At 36.3% G+C, this 24,900-nt stretch overlaps 1 protein-coding gene and 1 long non-coding RNA gene across 2 annotated transcripts in view; one reads left to right on the forward strand and one right to left on the reverse strand.

The window, feature by feature from the left end:
- The window catches only part of LOC148310932 (uncharacterized), a 144,589-nt gene that overhangs the window by 18,013 nt on the left and 101,676 nt on the right, over positions 1 to 24,900 (reverse strand). The window contains exons 22-23 of the mRNA XM_088257563.1: positions 14,283 to 14,388; positions 13,523 to 13,657 (exon numbers count right to left, since the gene is read on the reverse strand). Of these exons, the coding sequence (XP_088113689.1) occupies positions 13,523 to 13,657; positions 14,283 to 14,388 (241 nt within the window). The remainder of the gene's footprint in view (positions 1 to 13,522; positions 13,658 to 14,282; positions 14,389 to 24,900) is intronic.
- On the forward strand, positions 10,700 to 11,803 carry LOC148310933 (uncharacterized). The gene is made up of 2 exons (XR_015837329.1): positions 10,700 to 10,767; positions 11,012 to 11,803. It is a non-coding gene; the product is annotated as an uncharacterized LOC148310933 (long non-coding RNA).

Genomic DNA, 24,900 nt, shown 5'->3' on the forward strand with positions numbered 1-24,900 from the left:
GCATTCATAGTAGAAAGATATATATTTTTAATCCCTAGCACAAAATATTGTACATGAAAAAATTGCAATAGTCGGTGTCCCATAATTCATAAGGAAAGCAATGATACTAAAATCGTAAAAAAAATTCAATTATTTCTTTAATATTCATTTCATATTTAAATATTACTTGGTGAAAACAAATATTTCTTAAATTCATCGCTCACACCTTTCAACAACATCATATTTCAAAAAACTTGATTTTTCAGGAGATCGTTTTTCAAGTTTAAAAATATAATAAAATGTACTAAAAATAAATATCAAGCCACTTATTGAACTTTTTACTGTGCAACAGATCTTTTTAGATAAAACCTGAAGGTTTTTTCTCCATTAGAAAAATATTTAGTGTGTAAAAAAAAAAAAATAAACAAAACCTTTTCTTCAAAATGCAAAAACAACACTTTCTGCCCTGTAGCGGGTAATTATTAAGTTTAAAATATGCCGCTTTTGCTGGGATATAGTACATTTTCTGAGAATTTCGAAAACATGCACAACTGAAAATTGACGATTTTTTAAATATATGACGTTGTTGAAAGGAGCGAGCGATATCGCTGGCTCGATTAAAAAATGAATTATGGATTTTAAAATTGTCAACAAAAGACCGTTTAATTATTCATTGGATACCTATCCTTACCCAATTTAATCTAAAAATATCAGTTTGGGGTTCAAAAATTTATCAATGTTAGAAATAAATAAAAAATAAACTATTTATCATAAAATATCATAGTGAAGCGCCTTTGAGGTAGTATTTTATAAAAATGATACTATATAAATAATCCTAATTTATTATAATTGAAAGAATTATCTGCCCTGTATAAGGTGCACGGCTGTGCAAACTTAAAACACAGTAAGGGACATTTTTTTGTAGTACGTTTTTTTTTGCATTTTCGGACTAATTAGAATCTACTTAGTCCAAAAATACAAAAAAAAAATACTACAAAAAAAGTCCTTTACTGTGTTTTGAGTTTGGACAGCCGTGCAAGCCTTGACAGGAGTCAAAACTCTGGTTATAGTTGGTTGGTTAGAAGATATTGATTCTTAGTAATACTCCACCAATGTACATACATTCCATACTAAAAGTTTAATAAATAATTTATCCAGGATATCATTTTGCTTTTACAATAAAACCTTCCATAAAAAGTTTCGTTATATAATACAAATGAATGATGAATGTATTTGGGTGTATTTAATGGGTTAGGAAGGGCGTGGCGTTCGATCCTCCCCGCCTACAGAGCCCTTGCTGATATGGCACGAACGGAAACGAACGCGAGAGTAGAATATAACTCCATTAATTACGATAACGCGGCGTTTTAGCGCTCGCGGTTGTACCGGCCGAAATTTTGAGTGTTTCTATATTGAGAATATTCGTATTTGAATATTGTGACTTTGAACGGCGAACAAATATTAAATTGGGAATTTTCGTATTGAATATTATCTTTGAACAGCAATATATTTAGAATGTTCATATTGAATATTCTAGCTTTAAACAACGAATAAATATAACGAAAAATGTTCGTTCTTGAATATTAATTTTGAACGGCGAACAAATACATATATTGAGAATATTCATATTTGAATATTAAAAATGAAAAGGTGAACAGATATCGCTCACTCCTTTCAACAACGTCATATATCGAAAATCGTACATTTTCAGTTGTACAAGTTTTCGGAATGCCCAGAATATGTACTATATCCCAGCAAAAGCAGCATATTTTTCAATAATATTTACCCGCTACAGGATAAAAATTGTCGTTTTTGCATTTTGAACAAAAGGTATTGCATAATTATTTTTTATAAATATACTAAATATTTTTCAAATGGAGAAAAAACACTCAGGTTTTACCTAAAAAGATCTGTTACATAGTAAAAAGTTCAATAAGTGGCATGTTATTTATTTTTAATACATTTCATTATATTTTTAAACTTTAAAATCTCCTGAAAAAACAAGCTTTTTGATATATGACGTTGTTGAAAGGAGTGAGCGATATATTGAGAAGTTACGTAATCGAATATTTGAACTTTCAACCGTGAAAAAGTATTAAGAGAATGTTCGTAATCGAATATTTACTTATTATATGACGTTGTTGAAAGGAGTGAGCTATATATTGAGAATGTTCGTAATCGAATATTTACTTTGAACTGCGAACAAATGCATTGAGAATGTTCATAATCGTATATTATAAACGAATATATATACACACACATATATATTTCCTCACTCATAATGCCACATTGCATAGGAACGACAAAGCTACGCAGACAAAACAAGATAACAGCTATTTTAACGAGGATGGAGTAATTAGAAAGTAGATTAGGGCGCGTCGCGACGCTCTAGGCCGAGCGGAAGCGTCGCGACGCGCCGCGTCACTCCCGCGGGACATTTGGCTTATCCAGAATTCACACTTCCGGTGACCTTCGAATACGTGATATTATTCATATCACGTCACGTGGAGATGGCGTTCAAAATGTCACCGTAATGTGGGAATGGAAGAAAAAGGGAATACCGAAAAATTGGCTAATTTTACCTTACGAGTTGTAGGAACATGTTGACATTTCGCTCACTCCTTTCAAGAACGTCATAAATCAAAAGCGTCAATTTTCAGTTGTGCATGTTTTCAGAATGCCCAGAAAATGTACTATATCCCAGCAAAAGAGGCATATTTTTAACTTAATATTTACCCGCTACAGGGCAGAAAGTGTTGTTTTTGCATTTTGAAGAAAAGGTATTGTTTATTTATTTTTTTAAATATACTAAATATTTTTCAAATGGAGAAAAAACCTTCAGGTTTTACCTAAAAAGATCTGTTACACAGTTTAATGTTCAATAAGTGGCTTGATATTTATTTATTTTTTCATTAAATTATATTTTTAAACTTTAAAAACGTTCTCCTGAAAATTCAAGTTTTTTGATTTATGACGTTCTTGAAAGGAGTGAGCGATTTATCCGATGAGTATATTGTTCTTTAAGGTGGTATGGACATATCGCTCACTCCTTTCAAGAACGTCATAAATCAAAAAACTTGTTACGAATGTGTGGCGAAACGATGTTTGATAGATGTTCGAATGATGAAATAAGGAAAGAATGTAAGGCTGAGATAAGCATCATCGACAAAATTAAGAAAGATATGTTGAGATGGTTTGGACATGTGGAACGTATGAGTGAAGAAAGAACGGTTTAACAAATTTATGAGGCGAATGTAGTTGGAAAAAGAAGCAGAGGAAGACTTGGCACAATCAGATATTTCAAATACTTGAAAGCGGCCGGGTCAGGAGTCGTTATAATCGTCGGGTATGTATGAGGAGATGCATGAATGTAGAAGAAGCGAAGAATGTTTGCAAAGACAGAGTGGTGTGGCGTTCGATTCTCTCTGCCTACCCCTGCGGGGAAGCGGCGTGATGGTTAGTTAGTTAATTTACGTTTTTAAAGTTTAAAAATATAACACGATGTATTAAAAATAAACATCAAGCCACTTATTGAATTTTTATTCTGTGCAACAGATCTTTTTAGGTAAAACCTGAAGGTTTTTTCTCCATTTGAAAAATATTTTGTATATTTAAAAGAAAAATAAACACAACCTTTTCTTCAAAATGCAAAAACAACACTTTCTGCCCTGTAGCGGGTAAATATTAAGTTAAAAATATGCCACTTTTGCTGGGATATAGTACATTTTCTGGGCATTCCGAAAACATGCACAACTGAAAATTGATGACGTTGTTGAAAGGAGTGAGCGATATGTCAAAAAATAATATGCATTATTATTTTAAAAAAATATTTCTAGCGTGGTTAAATATTTGTCCACAAATTCAGGGCTGAGCTTTTTTCGGGAGTTATTCATAGGAAGTTTATTATCATTATTATAATTATTGATATCTCAACATAGATGAAGAAGAATCTTATGTATGTTTCATGAAGGTTTCAAATAGTATTTTTTTTTACGAATTTCAAAGATAGATGTCGCCCACCAAGTAGCACGCGCAAGACGTTTTCAATTGGAGCATAAATTGAAGTAATAAAGTTGTCAATCATGGGTAAAGTAGTGAATGTTCTCACTCAAACCATCCTACAACAGGTCGTAAGCCCTGCAAATGCCCGGACTTGCGTATTTTCTTCATCTATGTTGAGATGTCAATAAATAAAATTGTTTTATTTTTGTTGTACATTTCTACCGTATCCATACGAGCTACATAACGGACGAGAAAATTTACTAGTACGCGTGCGGGTATGAAACTGCGGGTGCCCCACTGCTATTGTCCCTATTCTTACCCGCCAATTGTTCTACATTTCCTTCCCCAAACTGTGGCAGTGTTATCCTCCACCTTGAGCTCCTTCACCCACGGCGTCTGGTAGGGAGACAGACGACGTGAGTGAAGACGATCAAGGTAAAGGACTTAATCGCTTCGCGGGAAAGAAAATGGAGGAGAAATAGAAGGCGAGAAAACGATAATAGCACCAGTTCCACTCGGGGTTGCATACACGTACTCAAACACTAGATTATCTTGAGGTGAATTGTTATTATTAGCAATATTTTGAGTGCGTCCAAGTCTTTGTTCACAAATCTAGGATAGTCCACCTGGGAGTTATTTACAATAACATCTCAACAAAGACGAAGAAGAAAATGTAAATCTGGATATTTACATGGCTAGCGATCCGTCGCAGGCGGGTTTAAGTGATCACATTACATACGTGTAACATTCACCAATTCTACCCATGATTGATAACCATACTACTCAAATTTTAAAAGTCATACATACATAATATGTTATATGATCAATCTCATCACGTTCCGTGATTGAGTTCACAAAAGTCATCTATGATTGGATTTAGAAAGCTTTCACATAGCAAAGACCCTTTTAGTGGATGTGTGCAAGATCCGAACCGGATTATTTTACATACTGGGAAACGCCTGAAAACCTGATTTAAAATTTTTATGCAGCTTACCAGTTATTTTACTCACAAACTTATGATTACATTATACCCGATATACACTAACTAAAAAACCATCACGCCACTTCCCCGCAGGGGTAGACACAGGAATAGAACGCCACACCACTCTGTATTTGCGAACATTCTTCGCCTCTTCCACATTTATGCAAAAACTTCAGCGTTATAACATTATACCCGATAAACACTAGCTGACTAACCATCACGTCGCTTCCCCGCAGGGATAGGGAGAGAGGATATAACGCCACACTGCTCTGTCTTTTCAAATATTCTACGCCTCTTCCACATTTATGCATGTTCATACATACTCGCCGATTATTTCCGAAAATATGAGTAGTGTGGTTGTCAATCGTGGGTAGAATGATGAATGCCACACGTGTGAAAATTGACCACTTAAACCACCCTGTGACAGGCCTTAAGCCCTGCAAATATCCAGATTATCATATGCTTCTCCATATGTGTTGAGATTCAACGTTATTATTGACACTATTATTATTAGCACGAAAATCACCACCAACGCGTTAAAACGGGTTTATTCGACGGTTAAAGGAGCGATTTAGCCGCGACCGGGAATCGATTCGGGGCGCACCGGCTCGCAGGGACTCACTGTGATGCGATGCGTCGCGGAGTAGAAGCCGAAAATAGCCGAGCGGAGAACGGGAGCGCCCGGCGGCGGGGAGGGCTGTTCGACGAATGGACGGTAAAGAGAAGCTCGTTCGATATGTATGAACTTCGGTTGCGTCAGGGGTACACAACCGTTGGTTGAACGAAAGAAAGCGTCCATATTATTTTATTTGATTTGTTTGGGAATTGTAAAGCTTGTATATTTAAAAAAAATATATAAAAATGATAAAAGCCAATTCAATAATTCCACTTATAACATACTCGTATGCCCGCCTCCGTAGTGCAATGATCAGCACGCTCGGCTATCATGCTGGTGGTCCCGGGTTCGATTCCCAGGGGAATCAAATAAATATAAGTGATCTTTTCACTTTAATATTTATTCAACATCACCTTGGCTGGCACCTGAAGCGGAGGGCTGATCGCCTTTACTTCATGTGTTAACGATCAAGATAACACTGCGTTTATATGCAGCAGTGCCCTATGCACCATTGGGTGCGGATAAGGATTAGGAGAAGGAAGAGGAATAACATATGTTGTGAATACTGTTGCATATAAAGAGAAAAGAGCAGAGAGGGTAGGTGTGTGTGAGTGAGGGTGTGTATGTGTCCATAAAAAAAAAGAAAAAAAAATCTTTCGAGTAAAGCAACATTCCCTAGATACATGTTTTCAGAATATATTAATTTTCATGATAATAAAATATTCAATAAACTTTTTTCTTTGGTGTAACTCTGAAATTTCTTGATTTGGCAGGTGTACCTTGAACAAAAAAAGTTTGCGGAACACTGTTCTAGACGTCGCAGGTTGTCGATCGCTCCCGTCAAGTTTTCCATTTCACCGTCGGCCGCGTCGGCGCTTTAAGCGGGTGGGGTATCTATATCTATGGGTGCACCAACACCGGCGCGACGGCGCGCACACCGAGCCGCGCGCGGCGGCGCTCGCGCGTGTGCACGCACACTCTGGGCGCCCGCGTGTACACACATTGCGGGGCGCCTGCGTCTGCCGTGCGTGTATGGGTGGACGGTGGGACTCGAAAGTGACGTGAGCGAGTGTAGAATTTTCACTCATGAATTACAGTAACTTCAATCATGAAGAGTAAACTCACTCACAAGTAGAAATAGGGTGTAAAGCTTATAAAGTTGGAGTCTTAAATAATATAATGAGCGGTGTTGTATAAGTGTAGCTAGATTTCAGAGTGCCATGAATGGAATGAGTATTTTCATAAAAAAATTGCGTTTTACTTAGAATATTCACTCATGATTTACATTAAATTCCAACAACTTTAAACATAAATACTATTAAATAAAATTTATATTTGAAGCACTAACTTTGTGATTTTCCATTTTATATAAAAAAAACCTTGTTTTAAAATGACTGTAAATATTTTATTATAACTTAATACTTGTCACCTCCATAGTGTAATGGTCAGCACGCTCGGCTACCGTTCTGGAGGTCTCGGGTTCGATTCCCAGGGCGGGGGGCAAATAAATATGAGTGATTTTTTCATTGTAATATTTATTCAATTACCCTGGACAGGTACCTAAAGCGGAGGGCTAATCACCTTTCCTTCATGTGTAAACGATCAAGATAACACTGCGTTTATATGAAGCAGTGCCCTATGCACCACTGGGGTGCGGATAAGGGTTTTATTATTATTATTATTATTATAACTTAATTGTAATGTCTATCGGTTTCGAAGCTAACCGCTTCTTTATCAAGACTGATTAAATACTAAAACACTATCTACTAAACAATATTCAAAATATTTTGACGGTTAGGGAAAGAAGCTCAGGTAGATCTCAAGTGGTTTTACTTTTGTGTTGATTGGCAGTCACAGTCAAAAGGGATCAGGGATGATGAGTGATTGGAATCATATTTAATAACGGACTTTTAGCAAAATCATTTACTTGTGTATTTATTAGTTGTAAATTATTATTAATTGCCTTTTTTATTTCTAATATCTCTAAGTTATCTAATTTAAGTCCTCTGTTGCATGCGTGTAATATATTGAGACCTTTATTTTTATCAAATGAGTGATTATTTTCTATTGAGTGATTGGTAAATTCAGAATAATTATTTTATTAAAATTAAACACTTGAATATACCACTTTAATGAGTTTTATTTTTATTTACGACTAGTTTCGAAAACGACAGATGTTTTCATCTTCTGGTACAAATTAATAATAATAAAACCCTTATCCGCACCCCAATGGTGCATAGGGCACTGTGTCATATTAACGCAGTGTTATCTTAATCGTTTACACATGAAGGAAAGGTGATCAGCCCTCCGCTTCAGGTACCAGTCCATGGTAATATTGAATAAATATTACAGTGAAAAAATCACTTATATTTATTTTACCCCCCTTGGGAATCGAACCCGGGACCTCCAGAACGGTAGCCGAGCGTGCTGACCATTACACTACGGAGGCGGACAAATTAAAACTACCATAATTAATAACTATTATTATTATTACTTTTAATTTGTACCAGAAGATGAAAACATCTGTCGTTTTCGAAACTAGTCGAAAATAAAAATAAAACTCATTAAAGTGGTATATTCAAGAGTTTAATTTTAATAAAATAATCATGTCATTCAACAAAGTTAATGCCGAATCAATAATTAACAGAATAATTATTTACAACATTTTGAGTGTGTCAAATTACTTGTTCACAAAATCTGGATTATCTCCAATTACAGGAGCTACTTTCATATTATTTTTTGACATCTCATCAAAGATGAAGAAGAATATGGAAGTCTGGGCATTTACGGGGCTGACGACCGTCATAGGCTGGTTTAAGTGATCATTTACACACGTGTAACATTCACCAATAGATGTCTCTAGTGAAGTTCTAGTGATTCAAGAACAAGGTTTCTAAATTGGTTCATATATATAGAACTTCCAAGAATTTGAGTAGTGTGGTTGTCAATAATGTGTAGAATAGGTGAATGTTACACGTGTGTAAAGTGATCACTTAAGCCAGCCTATGACGGTCGTCAGCCCCGTAAATGCCCAGACTTCCATATTCTTCTTCATCTTTGATGAGATGTCAAAAATAATAGAATAATTATTATTATAAAGGCATCTTGTATGCTCTTCACATCGGATGTTAAAATTTCTAGATGTTTTAGAAATTTTGGATGACTACCAAGTGGACAGACCCACATTTGTGAAAAAAAAATGGACACGCTCAAAACATAGCGGACGTCCAGCGTTATAAAATCAGTCGGTATTTCGTACAGACCAACCGGAAAAGTCTGCTAAGGAAAATTCCTGAATAATATCATTAGATCGTCATAATATGGAGTTATATACAATGTGTGCGGTCACCTGAACAACCACCCTTGTTAGATATACAATTAGCTAGCGTCATATCGCTCACTCCTTTCAAGAACGTCATAAATAAAATAACTTGATTTATCAGGAGAACGTTTTTAAAGTTAAAAAATATAATACAATGTGTTAAAAATAAATATCAAGCCACTTATTAAACTTTTTACTGTGAAGCAGATCTTCTTATGTAAAACCTGAAGGTTTTGACTCCATTTGTAAAATATTTAGTATTTTTAAAAAATAATTAAACAATACCTTTTCTTCAAAATGCAAAAACAACACTTTCTGCCCTGTAGTGGGTAAATATTAAGTTAAAATATGCCTCTTTTGCTGGGGATATAGTACATTTTCTGGGCATTCCGAAAACATGCACAACTGAAAATTGACGATTTTTGATTTATGACGTTCTTGAAAGGAGTGAGCGATATGGCTGCGCGTGTGGGTGGGGTCGAAGGTGGGTCGTGGGGGTCGTTTGGGGGGTCGGGTCACAAATGACCCGGACGATTATCAGAGGTCGAAGCGATTGTTACAAAATAAATAGTAAAAAGAAGTTGGCAAAAGAAGAATGAAAGCAGATGAATGCAGTCGAAATAAAATGTATACCTACACACAGGACATGCTTTTGTGGGATTTTTTTGTATGTAACAATTTAGTATAATTTTTTTGGACTTGTAATTATATTGTGTCGGGTTGTGGTCCCGTGGTTAATGTACTCAAAATAAAACAAAATTATTCGATCGAATTCCACTTTTATTTTAATATATACAATTATATATATTTTGTCCACCTCCGTAGTGTAATGGTCAGCACGCTTGGCTACCGTTCTGGAGGTCCCGGGTTCGATTCCCAAGGGGGGTAAAATAAATATAAGTGATTTTTTCACTGTAATATTTATTCAATATTACCCTAGACTGGTACCTGAAGCGGAGGGCTGATCACCTTTCCTTCATGTGTAAAACGATCAAGATAACACTGCGTTTATATGACGCAGTGCCCTATGCACCATTGGGGTGCGGATAAGGGTTTTATTATTATTATTATTATATATAATGTGACGTGTTTCGACTTATCAAGTCATTTTTATGATGTCTTGATAAGACGAAACGCGTCACAGTACATCGTGGGTGTACTGGCAAAAAACGTTAACTAGAAAATATGCAATTCTGACTTAATCCAGCATTATCAACTTTTAAACGTTCTTTAAACTGGCAAAATATACTAAGTAGTTTGAACTGTGATATTAATGTGGTTTTAAAAGTTAATTTTGACTTTATGTTTAAGTGTCAGGTTGTGGTTCCGTGGTTAGTGTCGCGGACTCTTGAGTCGGAGTTTCTCGGTTCGAATCCACTCTACCAAAATTTGATGCCTATTTCTAATAATGAGTCGCTTAGGCTCACAGAAATAATAGGAAATTGAAGTATTTTTGTAAATAATAAAAACACAAATACTTCTTTTTTTTTAAAAAATAAAAAAAAGTAAAAAATAAAAAAATATTGTGAAACGCAACAAAAAGTTAAGAAAAAAAACAAAGGATACGAGTGGAATAATCGTAGAGAGAAGAAAATAAGGTCATTAAGAAAGTAAACAGAATAAGGGAAAGTTGACCATAATTCTGTTTACGAACGTCGATTCGGCGTTGGTAGGGGAGACTGGGTACGGTTGAAACAAAGGACGGTTGAAACAGAGCAAATATCTTGCAAACCGTATGCGGTAGGGTGAAGGGTCCAAGGGACGAACAAAGCGGACAACAAGTTCAAACACGAATATCAGTGTTGCATCGCTCGCCGCACGGTGCTGTTGCTTGTAGGAGGTCTTATTGTATTTTGATAACCAAAAGTAAGTATTTTTGTTCTGAGAATTTTCCTTTTATTACGGTTTCTATTGAAACGATATTATTGAGTATGATTTCGTGTTTGAAATGAAGCTTGTAGAACACGATATAGTGATTAGTTTTAATATGCCATTATTGTTAACATTACTATTTTCTGTTTTCCACCTAAAGGAGGGGTTGGGGACGGTTGAAACATTTTTTGTGGGTACGGTTGAAACAACATATTTTTTCAGTTTTCCTGTTTTCTAGATGCCGAGAGTACGCGCAAGAAAGACTTCGAGAGGGGAGGTCGACTTGTCGAGGTATACATACGCTTATGAGGAGGTTAAAGCAGGAGATTCACTGCGAAAAGCGGCGGAGAAGCATGGATTAAACCACTGTTCGCTCATTATATATATACGAAAGCGAGATGCATCTGGTGAAGAAGAAAATGGGATATGAACCCCACAACGAAGTTTTTAATAAAGAGCAGGAGCAGGAGTTTGCAAAATACTTGCTACTAAAAAAAACAGAGAAAGAAGAGATAAGAAAGGAACATGAAATAAGGTTGAAACGGATGAAAACTAAGTAAGTCAAGAAAAGATTGGATGGAGAAAAAAGTAGAAGGATCGTTAAAGGAAAAATAATCATAATACGCAACAGGAATCATCATCAGAAGAGGACGAGTGCTATTGTCTTGTTTGTCTGTCACTGTATTCAGAGAGCAAATCCGGTGAAAAGTGGATACAGTGCACCACTTGTAAACTGTGGACTCAAGAAGACTGCACAAAAGGTGGTCTTAGCAATGTTTGTCACAATTGCGACTCGGAATGATCCCAAAGCTAGATTTTCGCTTGATTTATGACTAATCAAAATGAAAGAAGTGTTTCCTTTTAGTTTATTCACAGATTATTTTCCTTCGATTTGTTTTTTTTTAAATGCCATTGTTTTTAGTTGTTTTTGTTCGTTACATATCTGTAGACTGATTAATATTGTCATGCAGTGCCATAATTATTTATAAAACAAACATAAATAATGAATAAAACGTCTTACAATATTAAATATTGATTTATTTGCGTGTGTTTCAACTGACCCCAATCACTGTTTCAACTGCCCCTGGTATGGGGACGGTTGAAACAAATCGGATATGTTTTTTAAATTTGATCTGCCACTAAAAATAACACACCGGGTACTGAAATAATACTTCCCATTAGTAGACAGAAACACACTCTTGTATTTAATGCATCTTCATCATCGCTTGACTTGTTAAGAACAATTCTATGGACAATATAAGCAAAATTGTTTCAACCGTACCCAGTCTACCCTACACTCAATCACCATAAATATGGACTTAATTGATTCGGTAGCCATTTTGCGGTAAAAACTACTATATTGTCCATTAAATTTTGTTTGGTAAATACCGCTACTTATCAACATATGTTCTGGCACGTGTTTCGATGCGTTCAACACCATAGTCAAACTGCTGAATGCATCGAAACACGTGTCACGATATATTTTAATAAATATAGGTGTTTACCAAGTTTAATATAAGAGTTTCTGCTTAATAAAAAGCTTCTTTACATCTCACCAATAGATGTCTCTAGTGAAGTTCTAGTGATTAATGAACAAGGTTTCTAAATTGGTTCATATATATAGAACTTCCAAGAATTTGAGTAGTGTGGTTGTCAATAATGGGTAGAATTGGTGAATGTTACACGTGTGTAAAGTGATCACTTAAACCAGCCTATGACGGTCGTAAGCCCCGTAAATGCCCAGACTTCCATATTCTTCTTCATCTTTGATGAGATGTCAAAAAATAATACCAAGTGAGACGTGAATACATGAGAAGATGTATGAATGTGTAGGAGGCGAAGATTGTGCGCCAAGACAGATTTGTGTGGCGATCTATTCTCTCTGCCTACACCTGCGGGGAAACGGCGTGATGGTAGTAATAGTAGTAGTTGTGTCAAAATACTAAGTAACCGTCATGGACGTGAAGGAAGCTAGGAGTATAAGTCAGGACAGACGAGTGTGGCGTTCCATCCTCCCTGCCAACCCCTGCGGAGAAACGGTGTGACGGTAGTAATAGTAGTAGTAGTTTTAAAGGTCTAAGAAACCGTCGTGGATGTGAAGGAGACTAGGTCTATATGTCAGCACAGAAGAGTGTGGCGTTTCATCCTCCTTGCTTACTACTCTGGAGTGAAAGGACGTGATGGTAGTAATAGTAGTAGTAGAGCTAACCCCGACGTATCTGTAATCTGTAGACGCCGCGAAGCCGCGAATCGGGGAGTTTGAAATATGCCAATCAATGTTGAAAGCTATCCCGTCGCATTCCCAGATCTGATACAGAAGCATCTAGGCTTCCTGACAGACCTTCTCTTGCAAAGCATTTTTGTGAACTAAGTTGATCCCGCCTTTACTGTGAATTATAATTGTATCCCGCTTTTACTGTGAATTTACATTTAAAAACTTTCAATATCCCTGTCACTGCCAATCTAAATAAATACAAGTTTGTAAAACAACCACCAAAGTTTCTAGAAGTACCCCGGTGTAGGCAGTGAAAGGGATCAGTATTTAGTTAGTTCAATTAGTCGGCTAAAATTTCCAACCCGATTCCAACACGACGTTGGCTGGTACACAGACGCCTACACACTTCGACCAGCACAGCAGACAGACACAGAACAGTGGAAAGACATTTGCAGAAAATGTTCAGTCATCGTTTTTCCCACTCAACCATTATTCGTCGACACTCTATTACGGATGTGAATATATAGTACTTACTGGTAATCCTTGGAGGAGGTCAACTGGTTCGGGTCGCTGGTCTTCCTCTTCGCCCTCTTCACCCTGTCGGCCCTGTCGCGGTAGCTCTCCGCCCGCATGACCGGCCGGGATGCGATCCCGGAACCCCCGCGCCATCTGAGGAACGGGCCGACCACGGTTAGCAGGAAGATCACTCTCCACTGTTTATACTGGACTAATGATGCACTCAGAGGTCTACACGATCAACTAGAGAAGTGCCCAGAAATCTATACGCTCGGCTGGTAAAGCACTCAGAGACCCGTACACTCAACTGTTAAAGCATTTAGAGATCCTGAAACTCAACTTGAAAAGCGCTCAGAGATTCTTACACTTAACTGGTAAAGCGCTCAGAGCCCTTCACACTCAACTAGAGAAGCACTCAGAGATCTTTACATTCAACTGGTAAAGCACTCATAGCTCTTCACACTCAACTAGAGAAGCACCCAGATATCTTCAAAATCGACTGGTAATGCACTCAGAACTCTTCACACCCAACTAGAGAAGCACTCAGAGATCTTTACAATCAACCGGTAAAGCGATCAGAGCACTTCACACTCAACTAGAGAATACACACATATATACATACACAAATATACGAGTACATCTTAACAAATAAACTCCGATAACTAGGTAGCGAATCTCTCAAAAACACGTCAGTCGATCAGAATCATATTCCCATCAATCTCAAATCGCTGTAAGTTCAAGAATGAAAAAAGGAGAGATATAAACGAAGAAAACTTACTGTGAGTTGTCTGTTCTATCGGCCGAATGCTCAGAGCTGAAGTGAGAAGTGTCGGTCATCTGCGATACAGTGTCGGCGCCCGTATCTTCATCTCGCTTGCTCTCTCCTGTGGAAGAAGGGAAAAGAAAAAGTCAGCAATAGTTTCATTTCGGATTTTCACCTATTTAACGTACGAACTATAAAAAATAATAATGAAAAGGTACAGTGGAATTTCTCAAAACTAGCATCCCTCATAACGAATCGAAAAATTGTGAAAAAGTTGTTCCGTTAACGAGCTAAATTTCGCATTACGAGTAACAGAGAAAGGGCAAGTCCCTTTTTCACGACATTCACTTGTGAGCCGGGACTTCCGCGCTAGTCAAAACAAAAAAATGTTTCGTATAACGAGTAAGATTGTGGAACGAAGTATGCACATTATGAGAGGTTGCACTGCGCTTGGAAAATCTGTATCTGTAGAGCTTGTACACTGCGCTTGGAAAATCTGTATCGAGGTTTAAAAAAATACATGTTGGAGAGTGGAAAATAACTCAACCTTACAATGAAAATGTGTGAACCACTAATTCTCAATCGTATCATTTTCAAACACCGTATTTTGTACATTTTCAAGAAGTAATGGTATTTAATATATTATTAGATTAAAACCAATATTTTTAGCTTTTCCACTTTTTTATTTGACCAGCGACCGGGTTTCGTCGTTACCGACATCATCAGACTGGTGGGAGGCTATACAAATTGTTATGTTATATATAAAACAAGGCAGGAGTTGATAACCATGATTTGATATAATTTTATTGAGAAATTAATATCATTATAATAAATAATAAAATTATATCAAATCATGGTTATCAACTCCTGCCTTGTTTTATATATAACATAACAATTTGTATAGCCTCCCACCAGTCTGATGATGTCGGTAACGACGAAACCCGGTCGCTGGTCAAATAAAAAAAGTGGAAAAGCTAAAAATATTGGTTTTAATCTAATAATATATTAAAAATGCAATTCCATCACGAAGTGTCAGTGGATAATATAAATCTATTAATGGTATTTACTATAAATTAAAAAAGGGTCACTGGAATTGCTGGTTTTTTTAAAGTATAAAATACCATAAAAATAGTCTAGTGGCTGCATCCGCGGAACTAAGAAGTAGGCGCCTATAAAACTATCGGACAAGATGATTCAGACACCGACATATCAGTCGATGCAGTTTATGATCACTGGGAACCCATCAAACATCCAGCAGCGATCGAAGACGACACGACACTCAAGAGTGTTGAGCAAAACTCATCACATTGTTAGAGATAACCTGAAACATGGACATACCCAACGAAAAAAACTACGAAGAACTTCTGCTGCATTACTCATTTAAATCAGCTACCAATAAATGTCTCGAGATCTGATCTATACTCGGTGAAAACCACCAAATGCTGCATTGCTCCTATTCTCTTATACGGCTGTGAAACATGGCACCTTACAAGGGCCCAGAGCAGCCATGTACTGAGCTTTGAGGAAAGGTGTCAGCGAATAATTTTGGGCGTGCGGGGGTTTGACTTTGTGAGGAATGAAGAGATAAGGCGCAGGATGCAGCAAATTGTCAAAACTGTCGTCAAGAAAATGCGATTTAAATGGCTTGGTCATGTACTCCGCATGCCTCCCGAGAGCCGCCATCAAGCTTGCCTATTTAACAAGGTTCGCGTCGCCCAGGACGACCACTGTTGACAATTCGTCGGCAGTTCTCGTCAGAACTTCGGGACGCGGATTTGACTTGGGAGGATGCAAGGGGGCTGGCAGCCGACAGAAAAGCCTGGAGGCAGTTTGTGTCTTTGTATTAGACTACGTATGCTCCACATAGGGAGCGGACATGGTTAAGTAACCAATAAAACTACAATCTTGCATCGATCATATACTTAATGGTTAGATAAAAAATCATATCAAGTTGGTCACCCTACATAAATAAAGTCAGCTAATTATATTATTATTGTTGCATACTCGTCACTCTCTCACTGTACTAAACTATACTTATTTTTTTAAACATACCTGTATTTTATAATTTACGATGTAATATTTGTATTTTCAAAATGATATTTTTTTAAATGTAAATGAACGTTTTGTCACGGGTTCTGCCTGGTGAGACGTTCATCAAAAAATTAAACACGTATTGTAGAAAGTTTTTCATATAATTTGTCTTGGACTTGAGCTTTGATCTTCCCTTTTCCCCTTTTCCTCCCTCCCGTCCCTTTTCCAGGTATTTATATTAAATTACATATCGCTCACTCCTTTCAAGAACGTCATAAATAAAAATCGTCAATTTTCAGTTGTGTATGTTTTCGGAATGCCCAGAAAATGAACTATATCCCAGCAAAAGCGGCATATTTTAAACTTAATATTTACCCGCTACAGGGCAGAAAGTGTTGTTTTTGCATTTCAAAGAAAGGGTATTGTTCGATTATTTTTTTTAAATATAAGTACTTAATATTTTTCAAATGGAGAAAAAACATTTAGGTTTTTCGTAAAAAGATGTGTTGCACAGTAAAAAGTTCGATAAGTGGCTTGATATATATTTTTAATACATTTTATGATATTTTTCAACTTTAAAAACGATCTCCTGAATAATCAAGATTTTTGATTTATGACGTTTTTGAAAGGAATGAGCGATATGTGAAATTTTGTAACTGAAATGTTACAAATACCTGTTTTTCGTTACTCATTAATGTAATTGTATTAATGTAACTGTTCTGTAAAATTTCAAAATAAAACAAAATAAAAAGTAATACACAAATAAATAAAACCTAGATTCTATTTTATTCGCGAATGTTGAAAGCAAGAAAACATTTCCGCCACGGGCAAACTGCGCAGTTGCGGCAAGAGATGCTATTTGATGAAGACTTGAAGGAAACCAGACGATTTTTTTTTATCAACAAGTTTCATTGATGATACAACCTGATCGGAAATATTTACCTAAGATTTTTTAACCAACAAGTTTCCCTGACGATTCATCTTGGTTGAAAATATTTACCTTTGAAAGAGCTGCCGAACAGCCAGTGTGAGTGCTTCTGTTGTGTGGTCGCCTGTCTGACCAGGGGTGGTGGGGCGTGGCTCGCGAGGGGGGCCCTTGGTGGCAGGGGCGGAGCCTCATCGGCGGCGCTACGCTTCTTGGCTCGCCTCCTGCCACCGTTGGTTCTCTTCAAAGACCCGCCGATAGCGCGCCTCCCTCGAAGGCCCTTCGCGCCGACCTTTGAATCGTCGATTTTGAGAAGGTCATCTACCGGATCCGACTTGGCGTCGTAGTATATTTCTTCTTCTTCATCGTCGCACGATGCTGATTTGGATTCGTCCTGTGAATCTTTATCAGCAGTCATATTATAGTTCAGGGCTTTCGGGTCTTGTACCATGTCGGTGTGTCGGCGTTCGTGTTCCAGGAGGAGCTCTGTGGATAGTATGGCGTGGTCTATTGAGCTGTTGAACTGCCCGCCCATCACGGCGAGAGGTTTCTTCTTGCTCCTGATGAAATTAAACGCGGTCACCGACGAAGCTTTGGCGATCTTCTTCACCGTGTTCTTTTGGGCGTTCATCATGCTGACAGCGCTGATTTTGCGGTGCTTGCCACCGTCTTTGCCATCCTTATTTTCCTTGCTGTCTTTCTTCTTTTGCTGTTTTTTGGGGACCAGCTCTGATTCGTCCAGTATCTCGAAGTCGTCTGTTTCCCCGACAGAGGCGTCGTATAGTATGAGAGCCACCATGTCGTTGCTTTTGTGCTTGTCAACTTCGTGGTGATCTTTGTCTTTCTTCTTCGAATGCTCCTTCTTTCTGGAATGTTCTTCTATCTCCCTCTTGGCAGCTTCTATCCACTCGTCTCCCAGGCACTTGACTAGTTCTATAGTGCTGGACATGGACATAGTCTTCCTGTGCTTGGTTTTAGGCTTCTTCTTCTCCGGAGCGCATTCCGAGTCCGTCAGGACAATGGCCATCGACTGGTCATTTTTCAAATCGAAATCGTCATGGCGTTCTGTGTCCGTGTCACCCGATTCCGGTTGGATCACGATGTCCGGAACAGCTGCTTCAGTTTTATCCTGTCCTGGCACTGTATCTAGTGAACAAACTGCGTTGAACGAAACGAAACATTCACATACAATAAGCTTTACTCATGATATGGTTTGGTTTACTAAATTGACCGTAAACACCGATTCATCCGAGACTCATCCGATAATATACTTAAATTTCAAGATAATCATAAGATACATTACAAAAAATTTGGTATTTTTATATTCGGTATAGTATCGTGAATTCAGCTCCTCAGACTGCCTCGATGCGAAGATGTCGCTACTAATAAACGTCGGATTTATAAAAGAACGCAGGCCAGTTTAAACGGAATGACAGCTATAAAGTCGTAATACATTTCTTCAGTTTACTTTGGAGTGACGTCTGGCGCACGGCCAGATGCAGCCCGTATCAAGGTCGTGTAGCGGAAAGATCTTTCAACTGGGAAGGATGAAATTTGTATAGACGATAGTCATATCGCTCACTCCTTTCAAGAACGTCATAAATAAAACATCGTCAATTTTCAGTTGTGCATGATTTCGGAATGCCCAGAAAATATACTATATCCCAGCAAAAGAGGCATATTTTTATATTATTTTTGACATCTCATCAAAGATGAAGAAGAATATGGAAGTCTGGGCATTTACGGGGCTGACGACCGTCATAGGCTGGTTCGAGTGATCACTTTACACACGTGTAACATTCACCAATTCTACCCATTATTACAACCACACTACTCAAATTCTTAGAAGTTCTATATAAACGAACCAATTTAGAAACCTTGTTCTTGAATCACTAGAACTTCACTAGAGACATTTATTGGTGAGATGTAAAGAAGCTTTTTACTAAGCAGAAACTCTTATATTAATATGTGAGGTCCAAATCCTGGATTTCAATCACACACATGAAAAACGCCAGAAAATACCATTTTCATTTTTATTATTTAAGCTTATAATTTGACCAGATAATTTATTTACAACATTTTGAGTGTGTCCAAATACTTGTTCATAAAATCTGGATTATCTCCAATTACAGGAGTTATTTTCATATTATTTTTTGACATCTCATCAAAGATGAAGAAGAATATGGAAAAATGGAGAAAAAACCTTCAGGCTTTACCTAAAAAGATCTGTTGCACACTAAAAAGTTCAGTAAGTGGCTTGATTTTTATTTTTTATACATTGTATTATATTTTTAAACTTCAAAAACGTTCTCCTGAAAAATCAAGTTTTTTTATTAATGACGTTCTTGAAAGGAGTGAGCGATATCTCGACAGAACTATACTGTTAGAACAGAATATTTAACAGTGATACGGGATGACGTGAGTATTAGTAAAAAAGGAATTGGAGAAAGCAGAAAGAAAATAAAAAAAATAACCTACGGCACCTTTGGAGCGATTACGTAATCCAACCTTGAGGGGATATGAATCATTTTGAATTTAACTGCCTGAATTTTCAGCGAATAATTGTAAATTTCCCAGTTCCTCATACATTCCGAGGCTATTTCAGGATTTCTAATAATTTTACATGCCCGCTTTAGTAATGCATTTTGATACCGAGAAAGAGATCCTTGAGTTCAATTTTATTTATTATGTTGAGAAATAAAAATACTTATTTTTAATTAATGTTTTACTTAGTAAATACCACTATTACTTAAAATCTACTGTGACACGTGTTTCACAGTAGATTTTAAGAAATAGTGGTATTTACTAAGTAAAACATGAATTAAAAATAGATAGATTTTACCACAAAGTGACTGCCGAATCAATTAATGAAAAATACTTATGTTTTATGACTAAATAAAAAGACTATGAGGATTTTGATCCACTCACATTTTTATTAACAACCAACTAGTTTCGGCAACAACCTGTTGCCCTCTTCAGGGTTTAATCATAAACAGGTTGTTGCCGAAACTAGTTGGTTGTTAGTAAAAATGTGAGTGGAACAAAAACCAAAATCTTTTCATTTCTCAAAATAATATATCAATATGATCCGCAAAGTTAATGCTTTCAATATTCAAAACATCGATTTTATTTTTTTTTTGTAGATGGGAATTGCATTTATTATTTATGGAAATCTGGGCATTTGCGGGGCTGACGACCGTCATATGCTGGTTTAAGTGATAATTTTACACACGTGTAACATTCACCAATTCTACCCATTATTGACAACCACACTACTCAAATTCTTGGAAGTTCTATATTTTGAAACATTATTCTTGAATCACTAAAACCTCACTAGAGACATGTATTGGTGAGATGAAAAGAATCTTTTTATTGAACAGAAACTCTTTTATTAGTACGTGAGGTCCGAATCCTGGATTATAATCACTTCATTATTATCAGACTTTCATATTCTTCTTCATCTTTGATGTAATTGGAGATAATCCAGATTTTGTGAACAAGTATTTGGACACACCCAAGCCATGATACATATAACAGCATTGCATTTTCAAAATTGAGTGACCATAACAAATTTCGCAATAAAAACACGCGATAATCGAGATATGATGACGTCGCGAAAACAATAAGCGAGAATGAATGTAAACAAAAAATATATCTGTTTACGACATTTTGAAGAAACTTGGCGGTTGGAAGATTTTTAACACGCACGCGTGGGGTAGGCTAAAAATACATCATATCGCCCACTCCTTTCAAGAACGTCATAAATCAAAAATCGTCAATTTTCAGTTGTGCATGTTTTTGGAATGCCCAGAAAATGTACTATATTACAGCAAAAGTGGCATATTTTTAACTTAATATTTACCCGCTACAGGGCAGAAAGTGTTGTTTTTTCATTTTTAAGAAAATGTATTGTTTAATTATTTTTTTAAAATATTATAAATATTTTTCAGATTGGAAAAGAACCTTCAGGTTTTACCTAAAAAGATCTGATGCTCAGTAAAAAGTTCATTAAGTGGTTTGATGTTTATTTTTAATACATTGTATTATATTTTTAAACTTCAAAAACGTTCTCCTGAAAAATCAAGTATTTTGATTTATGACGTTCTTGAAAGGAGTGAGCGATATGTGCACTGAGCAAAAGCAAATTTAGAAAAAAATGACTCACATAATCACAATAGCACAGAAACACTAACAGAAATCCTATTTTCAGCAATCAAAACAGAGGCAAAATTTGACAACATTACGATATGTTTCTTAAGGAACATCCAAATTGTTTAAAAATCGTGAGATTCAAAACGTGTTAGGTAGATTTAGAGGCGAAAAAAATGATGAAAATATACGGCCGCGTATTGCAACGTTTTAAGGAAGATCAAGGAGTTCAAATGGAAATTGACGATGATACTATGTATTTCGATGGAACATTCAAATAGTTCAAAAATCGAGAGATTCAAAACGTCTAAGCTAGATTTAGAGGTGAAAACAATGGTGGAAACGCACGACCACGTATTGTTATGTTTCAATGAAGATCAAGGAGTTCAAATGGAAATTGACGATGATACTATGTATTTCGATGGAACATTCAAATAGTTCAAAAATCGAGAGATTCAAAACGTCTAAGCTAGATTTAGAGGTGAAAACAATGGTGGAAACGCACGACCACGTATTGTTATGTTTCAATGAAGATCAAGGAGTTCAAATGGAAATTGACGATGATACTATGTATTTCGATGGAACATTCAAATAGTTCAAAAATCGAGAGATTCAAAACGTCTAAGCTAGATTTAGAGGTGAAAACAATGGTGGAAACGCACGACCACGTATTGTTATGTTTCAATGAAGATCAAGGAGTTCAAATGGAAATTGACGATGATACTATGTATTTCGATGGAACATTCAAATAGTTCAAAAATCGAGAGATTCAAAACGTCTAAGCTAGATTTAGAGGTGAAAACAATGGTGGAAACGCACGACCACGTATTGTTATGTTTCAATGAAGATCAAGGAGTTCAAATGGAAATTGACGATGATACTATGTATTTCGATAGAACATTTAAATTGTTTAAAAATCGCGAGATTCAAAAAGTCTGAGCTAGATTTCGAGGCGAAAACAATGGTGGAAACGCACGACCACGTATTGCTATGTTTCAAGAAAGATCAAGGGGTTCAAATGAAAATTGACGACATCCCAATTTGAAATTAACTAACTAACCATCACGCCGCACAACCAGAATGCCACACCACCATGTCTTTGCAAACTTCGCCTCTTCCACGTTCTTGCATCTCCTCAAAACATACCCGCCAATTATTCCGACTCCTAACCCTTCCTTAGATCATCATTCGAACATCTATCTTACATCATTTTGCCGCATATTTGTCTGAATTCTGATTGCATTCAGTCATTTGCATTTATGTTTTCGCCAAATCTATTAAACTTGGTACCAGGACTCCGTTGTGTACTGCCAGTTAAGCGAAAGCCAAACTGGCAGTACACAACGTAAGATAAGAAATTTAAAAATCTTACGATTTAAAACGTTTTGAACACATTTAGAGAAAACACACAAAAAAAACAACAAATGTTATATTTCACGCGTTGAACAAATTATTTAAAAAAAATCGACGATGTTGTAATGTCTAATAACGGAACACTTGGCATCTTTAAAGTTAGTGAGATTCAAGACGTTTCTGATGCATTAAGAGAAAAACACGTAAACGTTGAAAGAGAAAGAACTGACACACTCACAAAGATTGAAGAGAGATTCACAGTATCTCTTGGAGAACAAGTCTTTACAGGGCGCGTTTTAAGGCTTAATGGTTTAACTGTTTAGTTAGCAAGTTTAAAGATGGTGTGAATCAAAACGTTTTAGACGCATTAAGAGAAAAATGCGAAAGCGTTGAAAGAAACGACTGACACATTCACGATGATTGGAGAGAGATTCACGATATATCACGGAGAACAAGGCTTAATGAAACACTTAGCGTGTTTAGCATGTTCGGACGCATTAAGAGAAAAACGCGAAGGCGTTGAAAGAAAGGATTGACACATTTACGAAGATTGGAGAGAGATTCACGATATATCACGGAGAACAAGGCTTAATGAAACACTTAGCATGTTAAGCATGTTCGGTTGTATTAAGAGAAAAACACGAAAGCGTTGAAAGAAGGAACTGAGACATTCACGCAGACTGAAGAGAGATTCACGATATATCACAGAGAACAAGGCTTAATGAAACACTTAGCATGTTAAGCATGTTCGGACGCATTCATGAAGATTGAAAAGAGATTCACGATATATCATTGAGAACAAAGCTAAATGAAACACTTAGCATGTTCGGACGCATTAAGAGAATTCACTCACAAAGATTGAGAGAGATTCACGATATATCATGGAGAACAAGGCTTAATGAACACTTAGCACGTTCGGACGCATTAAGAGAATTCACTCACAAAGATTGAAGAGAGATTCACGATATATCATGGAGAGCAAGGCGTAATGAAACACTTAACATGTTGGGACGCATTTAGAGAAATCACTCACAAAGATTGAAGAGAGCTTCACTATATCTCTTGGAGAAAAAGTGTTCACAGGGTACACGGTTCGAGCCGTCTGTAGACGTCTATCACACCGGCACGTTTGCGCGCACCTAGAGACGAAGGTGCACTGCCAGGCCGCCAGACCGGTGAGGAGGTCGGTGTGCCGGGTGGCCGGATTCCGGGAAGCGCGGCCCTGCGGTCGCCGCGGCGGGAAGTGCCCCGCGACCGGGTGACGGTGATATCGCGACCGGAGGAAGCGCGGTGTATATACAGTGATAACGGAATTAGAATGTTAAGTCAGCGTGAATGGGATAGCGCGATCCTGCGCGAGTCCTTTGGCGAGCGAATAAATTTATTTATTTATTTTTTTAAACTTCATGTACTTTTTATAAGTTGTACTTTATCCTGCCTAAACAGACCTTAAAGATTATTACCTGTTCTTTAGTAGAATCCATATTAAGATGTGGAATTAAGTCTTGGGGACATTCAACGAAAACAAATTTAAAAACGGTTCAAAATCTGCAATATTACATAATAAAAAAATAATGCCCAGTTATATATATATATATATATATATATATATATATATATATATATATATATATATATATATATATATATATATAATATATATATATATATATATATATATATATATATATATATATATATATATATATATATATATATATATATATATATATATATATATATTTTAAATTTGTTTTCGTTGAATATATATATATATATATTCAACGAAAACAAATTTAAAAATGGTTCAAAATCTGCAATATTACATAATAAAAAAATAATGCCCAGTATATATATATATATATATATATATATATATATATATATATATATATATATATATATATATATATATATATATATATATATATATATATATATATATATATATATATATATATATATATATATATATATATATATATATATATATATATATATATATATATATATATATATATATATATATATATATATAATTAAAGGGACAATCCAATCTTGATATGTAAACATTTAAAATTACTGCCGGTACGTGGAATATTGTGGATGAGTATCATCGTTGAGCAACAAACTAGACAAAAATATCGAAATCCTTTAGTACACAACCATGATACA

This window comes from Brachycentrus maculatus, unplaced genomic scaffold (assembly GCF_059751285.1).
Source record: "Brachycentrus maculatus isolate JH-2025_06_01 unplaced genomic scaffold, ASM5975128v1 h1tg000084l, whole genome shotgun sequence".
In the NCBI taxonomy this organism is placed as follows: Eukaryota; Metazoa; Arthropoda; class Insecta; order Trichoptera; family Brachycentridae; genus Brachycentrus; species Brachycentrus maculatus.